The following is a 12913-nucleotide window of genomic DNA, read 5'->3' on the forward strand; positions in this document are numbered from 1 at the left end:
CTTGACTGAACTTTTTCATCTTCTTTTGGCTGCTCCCATTAGGGGTTGCCACAGTGGATCATCTTTTTCTATATCTTCCTGTCTTCTGCATCTTGCTCTGTCAAACCCATCACCTGCATGTCCTCTCTCACAATATCCAACTGAATGGGTTAAAAATTCCTCTCCATATCGCTAGTGTCGGCAGAAGCCAATTAGGATGGGTTTCCATCCACCCATTTTCCAACCCACTGAATCTGAGCACAGGGTCATGGGGGTCTGCTGGAGCCAATCCCTGCCAACACAGGGCGCAAGGCGGGAACCAATCCTGGTCAGGACGCCAACCTACAGCAGTAGGATGGGTTTAATTACTCAAATTTTATCTTGTACTACTATGAAAGTGGGACACCTGCATTCTGAAAAGGCTTCTCTTTTTATCTTTTCATTATCCAAAACTTCCGTGATTTTAGTTTTCCCCTGGCTCTCCAAACACTCTCCTGTTATTGAATGGGTAATTAAATAATTGGTGTCTTGGGGTCTGGAATATTTTTCCAAGTGCCTTTCTTCACCCAGCAATTACACTAAACCACACTGCTACCCTTCCTCTTGTTTACTACGAGTTTCTAGATGTGTTTTCTAAGGAAAAGTCACTTGTGCTTCCCCTTACAGAGATTATGACAGAGCAACTGATTTACTGTCAGGTGCTACCTTGCCTATGGGATGTATTTATCTTCTTCCTGATGCAAAATTATGGGTTATGGATTCATAGTTTTTTTTTCTAATTCAAAAAAGGTGATTTATTACACTCTAGCACTAATTTATGTGAACTACACAAAATCACAATTAAGAACACTTTTTCCCTTACTGTGATTTCATCTTTAATTGATCAGGTTCCACTGTTTTTATTGAGCTGGATTTACTGAACCACTATAACTTGATTCACATTAGGGAGGGGGATAAGCGGAAAACTGCCTTTTATACTTTCATCTGGCCATTACGAATATTTAGTAATAATGCTATGTGAATCAGCTATCACACAAGAGGTTTCTCAATCATTTGTTAATGATATTTTTCATGATCTTTTGAGGCATTCTGTTCTGTTTTTCATCAATGATATTCAGATCTCCAATGACAGGGACGCTGATGTGCTTCAACTTAAAGAGGTGCTTTCTCGTTAAAGAGCTAACAATTTATTTGTTAAGCTTGAGAAGTGTGACTTTCATAAAACATTCATGTTGTCTCAAGGTTACTAAATTAGTGAGACAGGTATTCAAATAAATCTAGAAAAAGTTTCTGTCATCCTTCAGTGGAAACTGCTGGACAGAATTAAGCAGACCCATTTTGTTGGGTCTGCAAACTACTACTGCAAATTTATTTGCAATTTTAGTTCCCTGATTGCATCTATTGCTTCACTTACAAAAGGGAGTATTATGAAGTTTATTTGAAGTTTGGAAGCATAACTTGACAATGGTATGCTCAAGGCTACATTTACATTGCCACTTATTCTAATATACTATGATTGTTCGCTGGGATTCTAGGTTGCAATAGACATTTCTAGTGTTGGTGTGGATGCCGTATTATCCCAATGTTTTTCTGATACTGGGAAATTCCATCACTGCTCTTATTCGTCTAAGAAATCATCTGCAGCAAACCAGAATTATGATGTAGGTAATAAAGAATATTTGGTGATTAAACTCGCCCTTGAGGACAGGCATCATGGCGTAGAAGGGGCAGCCCATGGATTTACCATATTCATAGACCACAAAAATGTTATTAACTTAAAGTCAGCGAAACATTTGAATGCAAAACAACCCCACTGGTCACTGTTTTTAGCTGATTCAACTTCATTATCCCATATTGTTCTGCTGATTGTAATACTAAGGCTGATTCCATTTCATACATGTATGAGCTGGACTCTGTAGTGTCCGAGACTAAATCTTTTTATCACATCCGTTAGTTTTGTAAGTTCCCAATTTTAGGCATGATTCTTTGCATGTGGCATGGTAGTCTCATCCACTTTTACTCAGGGACTCCTGAGGGTGTCTGGGGATGGCCAAGGCTATCAGGAATTTAGAAAGAGGCTTGTACTGTGTGATGCCATGGCAAGGTCTGGTGTGAGATGTGTATTGCTATACCTCATTGACCACCCACTTATGCATTGAAGGATGTGTCAATTGATTTCACAACCGATCTTCCTCCCTTCAGGGGTCATACTTTTCCAATTGGCTATTGTGAACTGGTTTGCCAAGGCAGCTCAATTTTATTACTTCAAAGGCACTGCTTATGATCAAATTTTAATTGGAGATTTTGTATAACTTTTTTTGCCTTCATTGTTAAACTGGGTCCATTCTTTTGGATCATAGACATCAATTTATTTCTCATTTTTGAACAGGTTTCTGTAAAAAAGTGTGTACTGATGTGAAATTAACCTCCAGTCATCACCCGGAGTGTAATGGTTTATGTAAGTAAATTAATCAGCATTTGGAGAAGTTCATACAATTCACTGTTGACTCTTTCCATTCTGATTGGGTAGATTCCCTGCCTTTAGCTGAAATTTCTCAAAATACAATGTTTAATTCCTCTCTAGGTATGTCTCCTTTTGAGTATAAGCTTGGGTTTAAGCCTCCTATTTTGAGGTGCAGTGAGACACCTTCTTAGATCTTGTCTGATTATTATCAAACCACACTGCAATAACTGGTCAGTGAATAGGACGAAGTTGACTAAGGCATATTCTGTTGTGAAATCTTATGTCAACCAGAGGAGGTTTGTCCATCTGGTGTTTCTGGTGGGACAGGTGTGGCTTGTGAGCCATAACATCCTCTTTAATAAAACCCCTGTGTGCATCCAGGTGTCCGTGTGTGTGTCCTCTGGTGAAGTACGCATGCGCGGGGCTGCACGTGTTCAGTCTCTCCTTGTGCATTCCCTGTGTAGAGAGAGAGAGAGAGAGAGAGAGAGAGAGAGAGACACACACACAGGCGCGTGAGAGAGACACACACACACAGGCGTGCGAGAGAGAGATACACACACACACAGGCGCACAAGAGAGACACATACACACAGGCGCGTGAGAGAGAGACACACATACACACAGGCATGCGAGAGACACACACACACAGGCGCGCAAGAGACACACACACAGGTGCGCGCATGCATTGTTGCAATGTTACTTTTCTTGGTTGTTTATTACATTATGGATTTTTCAAATGTTCATTTTTTTCCCTGTGCTTAAAACTCATTAAAAAAAAGTGTTTTTAGTGAGCGGTTCGTAACGCTATAGCACGAACTCTTGCAGTGTTAGTTTTCTCTGTTGTTCAAGGTTTTCTCAGTGTTATTCAATGTTTTTACATTTATTTTACTATTATGCTGTGCATTCTATGGTATGATTAACTATATTTGTGCTTAAAAACTTGAAAAAATGACATACAGTTTGTACGGTCTGGAACGGATTAATTGTATTTACATACAATCCTATGGGGGAAATTATTTTGGTTTACAACCAAATCATGTTTCGACCAGAGTTTTGGAACGAATTTTGGTTGTGAACCTCGGTTCCACTGTATTACTGTCAGAGAAAATTATAGGCATTTTACGGAAATACACACCAGTATTACTGCGAGAGAAAATTAAAGGCACGCAATACAGTGAAACATATTACAGCCACATACAAGGTCCCTTGCCATTTAATATAGACTGTTCCTACTAATGTTTATGCACTACTGTTCTAGCGCCCGTTATTGTAATGGGCTTAATGTCTAGTTAGTAATAAAATGCCTTCATGCCACCTAGTTCTGAAATGCATCAGGCCTTCTCCTTTACATATGTGGACCCATTCATTTGTCACGTATAAACTGGCTCTCCCTTTACATTTGTGGACTCATTCATCTTTTCCTGTTTCTCAACCCAAGACATTTTGAACAATGAACATGTTAATTTTCTCACCCACCTACAACGCCTCTTCTGGTTATTGTTAATGGCCACCAGTTTATGGTTCAAAAGAATATGGACTCTAGGAAATGGAGTTACGGGCTGAGTATTTTGTGGGTTGGTGTGGCTATGGACTGAAGGAACTCCCTTGGGAGCTTGCTCACTATATTCATGCCCATAGGCTGCTGGCTAAATTTCTCCATCAGTTTCATTTGGACTGGATCCACACCAACACTAGACATGTCTACTGCAACCTAGAATCCCAGCGAACAATCATAGTAGCAATGTAAATGTAGCCTTGAGCATAACATAGTCAAGTTGTGCTTCCAAACTTCAAATAATGGATGGTCACATTTGGAGTACACACCGTGGGGGGAGAAGAATGCATGATAAACATTATTTTTATGTATTTAATTTTGTTTTGGTCATTACTTATACACCACAAGTGGTGTGTCACAGGACTGCGATTCGTCGCAAAAATTACATCTCCGAAATCTACGCCAAAAATATGGCTGCAGCACAAACACAAAGTATGTTTCAGCTGGATAAAGCTTAAATCTTTAGCTGTAGTTAGTTTCCCTTTTTTTAACCCATTCTAGCCTAGAGCTAGGTTCGTTTCGGTTTTGTGATTTTGTTTTTGGCTTTGACTTTATTGTTCATTTATGGTTTACCCCAGTGCGTTGTTTGCTTGATATATTTTTGATCTCCTGGTTTTGAATTATCGACTGGTACTGATTCCAATTCTGGTTTGTGTCATTATCTCCTGGCCTTTTCAATCACTTACAGTACATTCAAAATGAAAACCTTTACCTAAATTCTCATATTCGTCATAATAAACATAATCATCACAAAGTACAGGCTTCTTTACATCTGAATTGGTAAGTAACTTTAAGCCCAGAGTCTGAAAAGGTAAAGAAAAAGAAAAAAATATGTCATTACAGTCTAATTATCATTTATGCAAAATTTCTCTTAACAGAGGTTCAGAGTTCTTACAGTGGTGTGAAAAACTATTTGCCCCCTTCCTGATTTCTTATTTGTTTGCATGTTTGTCACACAAAATGTTTCTGATCATCAAACACATTTAACCATTAGTCAAATATAACACAAGTAAACACAAAATGCAGTTTTTAAATGATGGTTTTATTATTTAGGGTGAAAAAAAATCCAAACCTACATGGCCCTGTGTGAAAAAGTAATTGCCCCCTGAACCTAATAACTGGTTGGGCCACCCTTAGCAGCAATAACTGCAATCAAGCGTTTCCGATAACTTGCAATGAGTCTTTTACAGCACTCTGGAGGAATTTTGGCCCACTCTTCTTTGCAGAATTGTTGTAATTCAGCTTTATTTGAGGGTTTTCTAGCATGAACCGCCTTTTTAAGGTCATGCCATAGCATCTCAATTGGATTCAGGTCAGGACTTTGACTAGGCCACTCCAAAGTCTTCATTTTGTTTTTCTTCAGCCATTCAGAGGTGGATTTGCTGGTGTGTTTTGGGTCATTGGGGTCATTGTCCTGTTGCAGCACCCAAGATCGCTTCAGCTTGAGTTGACGAACATTCTCCTTCAGGATTTTTTGGTAGACAGTAGAATTCATAGTTCCATCTATCACAGCAAGCCTTCCAGGTCCTGAAGCAGCAAAACAACCCCAGACCATCACACTACCACCACCATATTTTACTGTTGGTATGATGTTCTTTTTCTGAAATGCTGTGTTCCTTTTACGCCAGATGTAACGGGACATTTGCCTTCCAAAAAGTTCAACTTTTGTCTCATCAGTCCACAAGGTATTTTCCCAAAAGTCTTGGCAATCATTGAGATGTTTCTTAGCAAAATTGAGACGAGCCCTAATGTTCTTTTGCTTAACAGTGGTTTGCGTCTTGGAAATCTGCCATGCAGGCCGTTTTTGCCCAGTCTCTTCCTTATGGTGGAGTCATGAACACTGACCTTAATTGAGGCAAGTGAGGCCTGCAGTTCTTTAGACGTTGTCCTGGGGTCTTTTGTGACCTCTCGGATGAGTCGTCTTTGCGCTCTTGGGGTAATTTTGGTGGCCGGCCACTCCTGGGAAGGTTCACCACTGTTCCATGTTTTTGCCATTTGTGGATAATGGCTCTCACTGTGGTTCGCTGGAGTCCCAAAGCTTTAGAAATGGCTTTATAACCTTTACCAGACTGATAGATCTCAATTACTTCTGTTCTCATTTGTTCCTGAATTTCTTTGGATCTTGGCATGATGTCTAGCTTTTGAGGTGCTTTTGGTCTACTTCTCTGTGTCAGGCAGCTCCTATTTAAGTGATTTCTTGATTGAAACAGGTGTTGCAGTAATCAGGCCTGGGGGTGGCTATAGAAATTGAACTCAGGTGTGATACACCACAGTTAGGTTATTTTTTTAACAAGGGGGCAATTACTTTTTCACACAGGGCCATGTAGGTTTGGATTTTTCTCCCTAAATAATAAAACCATCATTTAAAAACTGCATTTTGTGTTTACTTGTGTTATATTTGACTAATGGTTAAATGTGTTTGATGATCAGAAACATTTTGTGTGACAAACATGCAAAAGAATAAGAAATTAGGAATGGGGCAAATAGTTTTTCACACCACTGTATATATTAAACAGCAGTGGTGATTCTGACCTAAAAATTATTTTGAGAGGCCATATCAGAATTTTCTTTCATGTGTGTAGACTTTTCTAACATTAACATTAAGTAATGACTATGCAAGTTCATTATCATTTCACAAAAAAAAAAAACCAATCAAATCATGGCATGTTCTTACCATAACATAACTGGCACAGATCACTCTGATACTCTTTGTGGAAGTTACATGTAAAATCTTTTAATCGTACTGTGAGTTTTTAACTGTGAAAATTCATTTCCTGACTTCTAGTTTTCTCCAAAAGAATATCAGTTGTTAAAAAGAACTGGAAAACAGGTCATGTGGATTCAGCATTTACTGTAGCTGTCTTGCTTTTCTCAAGCGTGTGGACCAGAAACATAACTAAGACTGTCATGTTTGGCTATAAAAATAACTAGAAAATTTCATATGATTGTTCAGAGGGACAGAACTCTTGCAAGAAAAAGATCTTCATTATTAATATTGTGGCTTACTTTTCTTTCACACCACTAACATCCTCAGTATAAGACAGTACAGCAAAATAGGTTAAAACAGTGCTGAACGGCACAAGTACAGCAAACACTTGAAACTATCATATTCTGCATACCTGTTCTTTCCACACCATGTCACATATGTTTCAAATTCAGCATTGTCAGGTGGTCATCCTTAAAAGTGCATGAACATTTGTTAAACCTTAAAAATATTTTTCTAATGAAAATTTTTTGTTTTTCAGAGGTTTTGAATATTAGGGATTCAGATTCTTTAGTTTTTTTCATAATATATTAATTGAAAAAATAATGTTATTTATGTATTTACTGCAACACCATTTTGCTTTTTGGTATTTAAACAGCACCCTCCATAATGCTTGGGACAAAGACATATTTTCCTTGATTTACCCCTCTGGTCCATAGTTTAAAATTACAAATCTAACAATTCAGATGTGATTAAAGTGCACAATGCAGGCTTTAGTTTCATAGTATTTGCATATATTTTGGTCACACCATGTAGAAATGGCAACAATTTTGCACTTGGTCCCCATTTTAGGGCACCATAATATTTGGGGCATTTGGTGTCACAGGTTTTTATGATTATTCAGATGTGTTTCATTGCTTCATTAGTGCAGATATAAGATACCAAGGCTTGCTTCTACCCCTTGGAGTCTGGAGTTGCCATTGCTCAACAAGAGAACAAGAGCTGTGCCAATGAAAGTAAAAGAAGCCATTATGAGGCTGCAAAACAATAATAAAATCATAAGAGACATTAGTAAAACCTCAAAATTACCTAAATCAACTGTCTGGAATACCATTAAGAACAAAGAAAACACTGGTGAGATCAGTAATTGCAAACGGATTGGTAGGCCAAGAAAGACTTCCAGTGCTGAAGACAGAAGAGGTAAAGAGAAAGACCCAAACACCTGTCTAAAAGATCAGAAAACAGCCTTCAGGAGGCATAGGTGTATGCATCAGAGTATACATTCCTCAGAAGACATCATGAATAGAAATACAGAGGCTGCACTGCAAGGTACAACCACAAGTTTGCAACAGAACAGGATGGCCAGATTACAGTTTATGAAAAAGTACTTAAAAGAGCCTACAGACTTCTGGAAAAAGTTCTTGTGGACAGACAAGTCAAAGATAAACCTGTATAAGAGTGATTGTAAAAGCAAAGTGTGGAGACATAAAGGAACTGCCCAAGATCCAAAGCACATTATCTATTCTGTTAAACATGGTAGGTGTGGGATGTTATGGCTGCCACAGGTACTGGCACACTTATATTCATTGATAATGTAACAAATGATTGCAGCTGAACAATGATTTCTGAGGTATATAGAAACATCTTAATCTGCTCAAGTTACAGAAAATGGCTCCAAAAGCATTGGACTGCATTTCATTCTACAACAAGATAATGCTCCCAATCATACTGTACTGCTAATGCAACACGGGAGATTTTCAAAGCTAAAAACTGGAAAATTCTTGAATGATCAGGCCAGTCACTCAATGTAAGTCCAATTGAGCATGTCTTCCTTATGCTGAAGAAGAAACTTAAAAGGACAAGCCCCTGAAACAAGCAGGAGCTGAAGATGGCTGCTTTAGAGGCTTGGCAGAACATCACCAGAGAAGATACTCAGCCCCTTCAAACAGTCATTGCATGCAAGGGATATGCAAGAAAATACTAAATATGTCTGTTTTAATATACCTACCATTTCTATGTTCCAAACATTATGGTGCCCCGAAATAGGGGGACTATGTATAGAAAGCGTTGTAATTTCTACATGGAATGACCGAAATGTATGCAAATGCCCTTAAATTAAAGTATGCAATGTGCAGTTTAATTGTGCCTAAATTGTTTGATTAGTAATTTTAAACTGTCTAGCAGAGAGGTAAATCAAAGAAAAATGTCATTGTCCCAAACATTATAAGGGGCACTGTAGTTGCACGACTTTGGTGAACTGTTGCCACGTTAAAACATCTCATTAGTATGGGATGTAAACGCAGTTGGACTTCTGCAAGGGGTAACCTTGGCTGAGGCCCAGGACCCCACAGTCTACCCGAGCACCAAAATTCATCACAATGTATGAAAAAATAATATGTTCTTTGTTTTTCAAAGAAATATTTCTGCTGCTAGATTGACTTATCAAGTCTTCTTTAAGGCCTTAACCATCATCCCTGAGATAACTTAACCGCTGCTAGTTGCCTGCACACCACCATCTCTGAGTTTACACATCTTCAGTGAAAATCAGTGGCTTATAGACAATATTTGCAATTACTGGAAAGCTGAATAAAGTCTGTCAGAACGGAAAGTGAGTGTAGAAAAAAGCAATTTGTAGTGTTTTAATAGTTAGAGTTCTTTAACACTAGAATTACCAGAGCCTACGAAAAAACTCGTAATTCCGTCCCACCTTAAACTGCTTCTTAAATCCCTTCACACCTCTCCAGCAGCCCTTTGTCTTCTAAATGTGCTGATAAAGAGAAGCTAGGAGCAGCCGGCTATTCCATCCCCCCACCAATTTAGAACATGCACGAACTTCAGCTTGATTGAGTATCTGGGAGTGAAGTGGAGTTTTAGAGTGGAAATAATAGATCGTTGTTTGGAACACACGCATTTCATGTCTGTTCCGTTTCTACAGTAATCTGTGTCAACACATTGTTAAAACAGAAACGTTTTTTATATTCTAGTAGTAGATGACAAAATGTAGGCATAAACTATATAGTGTATGAAGCCTGAAGTCCAAATAGCAAAGAAACATTTTCACAAGAATAACACAATTGCGCTTTTATTCAAAAATATAACTGCAGAAACAAAAAGCCGCCTTAACATGCGACATTGACAGCAATTTATTGTAACTGCCTCTGTGGTTCAATAGACTCAGCCCCTGCTTGGGAATCAAAAGGTCACGAGTTCGATCCTGAGCCACTCCTTTTTGAGAAGTAAACTGCTCTTAGTCTTACTGTTTTAGAATAAATGCATACATTTGATTTCAGTCTGTAACAGCCAGTGCAATTTATGATCCTTGTAAAGGTTAGCTTTTTTTTAAATTCACTTTTCATTCTCTCAGTCGCGTTCAGAATCAATCCATACAACCCCATCTGACACGGCTGTTTTCACTAAAGACGCTATAGCTCTGCAGTGTACCACGATGCATACTAACGCCAAACCCCAACCCCCACCCGGGTTCTGACACACAAACGCTGGCGAAGCTGCCTTCTTCGTATCTCACCGTCACTTGCTTTTCTTTTTATTCAGTTTTATTGAGTGTTCCTGCCAGTCCCGCATGTTGCTGTATGCTGTTTCTTTTGTACTCCAGGACATGCAGAGGAAAGAATGGTAAAGACCAGTAACTTCGGCTATATGCAATCATCAGACACTCCCCATCTGCCCGTGTCGTTCAAACACAGGAACATATATTGGTGTAAAGTATAACAAAAGTGCACTTTTATTCAAGTGCACTTTTTCCATCCTTTTCCTGTAAGAAGCAATGTACACACTTCTCTCTATGCTGTGGTTTCTATTACACACCTGAAAGAAAGAGACAATATATGTGAAAATATAATCGCACTAATGCAATATTATTTGAAAATGAACAGCGTCAGATCGGGTGTGAATTTATGCAGGAACTGGAAATTCTCTGATGCGGACCTTCCCCAGGGAAGAAAGTACAGTGTCAGGTGCTCATTCAGTGTAATAGAAACCATAGCACAGAGAGGTGTGTACACGCAACAAGTACACGTGTCGTAAATGTAGGAAGGACGGTCCTTGGGTGTGTGGGAACTGTTAATATTTGAATGTGATGATTTTATATAGCACGGAATGAAAATCTGCACTTCTTAGCATTGCACCATGCAAGCTGTCGTATCAATCGCCTACTGTAACTTGCTTTCTTTTTTCTTCGGTTATACAGGTAGTTTTGAATAAAAGTGCACTTGTTTTGTTTCGAAATGAAGTGTCTGCATGCACTTTTCGTGGCATTACACGTGTATTTTTTGAGCATGCCCGTTTGAGCAGTATTAAAAGTATTGAAAAGTATAACAAAACAACGGGCAGATGGGGAGTGTCTGATGATTGCATATAGCGCCGAACTTACTGCTCTTTACTATTCTCTCCTCTGCATGCCCTGGAGTACAAAAGAAACAGAATACAGACGCTATAGCTCTGCGTTGTACCACGATGCATACTAACCCCCACACCGGTTCTGACACACAGGCGCTGGCTAAGCTGCCTTCTTCGTATCTCACCGTCACTTGATTTTCTTTTTATTCAGTTTTATTGAGTGTTCCTGCCAGTCCCCGCATGTTGCTGTATGCTGGATATTTTCACATGTATTGTCTCTTTCTTTCAGGTGTGTAATAGAAACCACAGCATAGAGAGAAGTGTGTACATTGCTTCTTACAGGAAAAGGCGATGGAAAAAGTGCACTTGAATAAAAGTGCACTTTTGTTATACTTTTACACCAATATATGTTCCTGTGTTTGAACGACACGGGCAGATGGGGAGTGTCTGATGATTGCATATAGCGCTGAAGTTACTGGTCTTTACCATTCTTTCCTCTGCATGTCCTGGAGTACAAAAGAAACAGCATACAGCAACATGCGGGACTGGCAGGAACACTCAATAAAACTGAATAAAAAGAAAAGCAAGTGACGGTGAGATACGAAGAAGGCAGCTTCGCCAGCGTTTGTGTGTCAGAACCCGGGGATGGGTTGGGGTTTGGCGTTAGTATGCATCGTGGTACACTGCAGAGCTATAGCGCGTCTTTAGTGAAAACAGCCGTGTCAGATGGGGTTGTATGGATTGATTCTGAACGCGACTGAGAGAATGAAAAGTGAATTAAAAAAAAAAGCTAACCTTTACAAGGATCATAAATTGCACCGGCTGTTACAGACTGAAATCAAATGTATGCTTTTATTCTAAAACAGTAAGACTAAGAGCAGTTTACTTCTCAAAACAGAGTGGCGCAGGATCGAACTCGTGACCTCCTGATTCCCAAGCGGTGGCTGAGTCTATTGAACCACGGAGGCAGTTACAATAAACTGCTGTCAATGTCGCATGTTAAGGCGGCTTTTTGTTTCTGCAGTTATATTTTTGAATAAAAGTGCAATTGTGTTATTCTTGTGAAAATGTTTCTTTGCTATTTGGACTTCAGGCTTCATACATTATATAGTTTATGCCTACATTTTGTCATCTACTACTAGAATATAAAAAACGTTTCTGTTTTAACAATGTGTTGACACAGATTACTGTAGAAACGGAACTGACATGAAATGCGTGTGTTCCAAACAACGATCTATTATTTCCACTCTAAAACTCCACTACACTACACTCCCAGATACTCAATCAAGCTGAAGTTCGTGCACGTTCTAAATTGGTGGGGGGATGGAATAGCCGGCTGCTCCAAGCTTCTCTTTATCAGCACATTTAGAAGACAAAGGGCACTGGCGGAGAGGTGTGAAGGGATTTAAGAAGCAGTTTAAGGTGGGACGGAATTACGAGTTTTTTCGTAGGCTCTGGTAATTCTAGTGTTAAGAAGGATTTGTGACAGCATTATAGATCCTAGCTCTATTGAAGCATACAGATGTGGTGATTCTGCATGCAGGGTAAACAGTGACACAACTTCTAAATGTGTGTGGTGTAACAAGACCTTTGAGCAACTTTCTCTGATCTCCAGGGTGTAATGTGGATTTATCAGGTACAGATGATCCCTTACAAAATTTTTCTCTGTTTATAAGTGATGGCAACTTGTCAAGCAAGACATGCTGAAGCTATATTTCAGGATGTTTGTATAGCCTGATGTCAGTTACAACAAGCTGCTGACTGTATTTGCACTTATTGTATATAATAATTTGGCAGCCTAAAATTAAAATGTACAGAACAACACACTTTTATTTGAAATGCCTTATGGACCATC

The 12913-nt window shown here is 39.0% G+C and overlaps 1 protein-coding gene across 2 annotated transcripts in view; it reads right to left on the reverse strand.

The window, feature by feature from the left end:
• LOC120535854 (alpha-2-macroglobulin-like) overlaps positions 1-12913 on the reverse strand; it is a 193887-nt gene that overhangs the window by 88668 nt on the left and 92306 nt on the right. For both annotated transcript variants that reach the window (XM_039763969.1, XM_039763970.1), the window contains exon 18: positions 4711-4801. In XM_039763969.1, the coding sequence (XP_039619903.1) occupies positions 4711-4801 (91 nt within the window). The remainder of the gene's footprint in view (positions 1-4710; positions 4802-12913) is intronic.

This window comes from Polypterus senegalus, chromosome 9 (genome assembly GCF_016835505.1).
Source record: "Polypterus senegalus isolate Bchr_013 chromosome 9, ASM1683550v1, whole genome shotgun sequence".
Taxonomy (NCBI): domain Eukaryota; kingdom Metazoa; phylum Chordata; class Cladistia; order Polypteriformes; family Polypteridae; genus Polypterus; species Polypterus senegalus.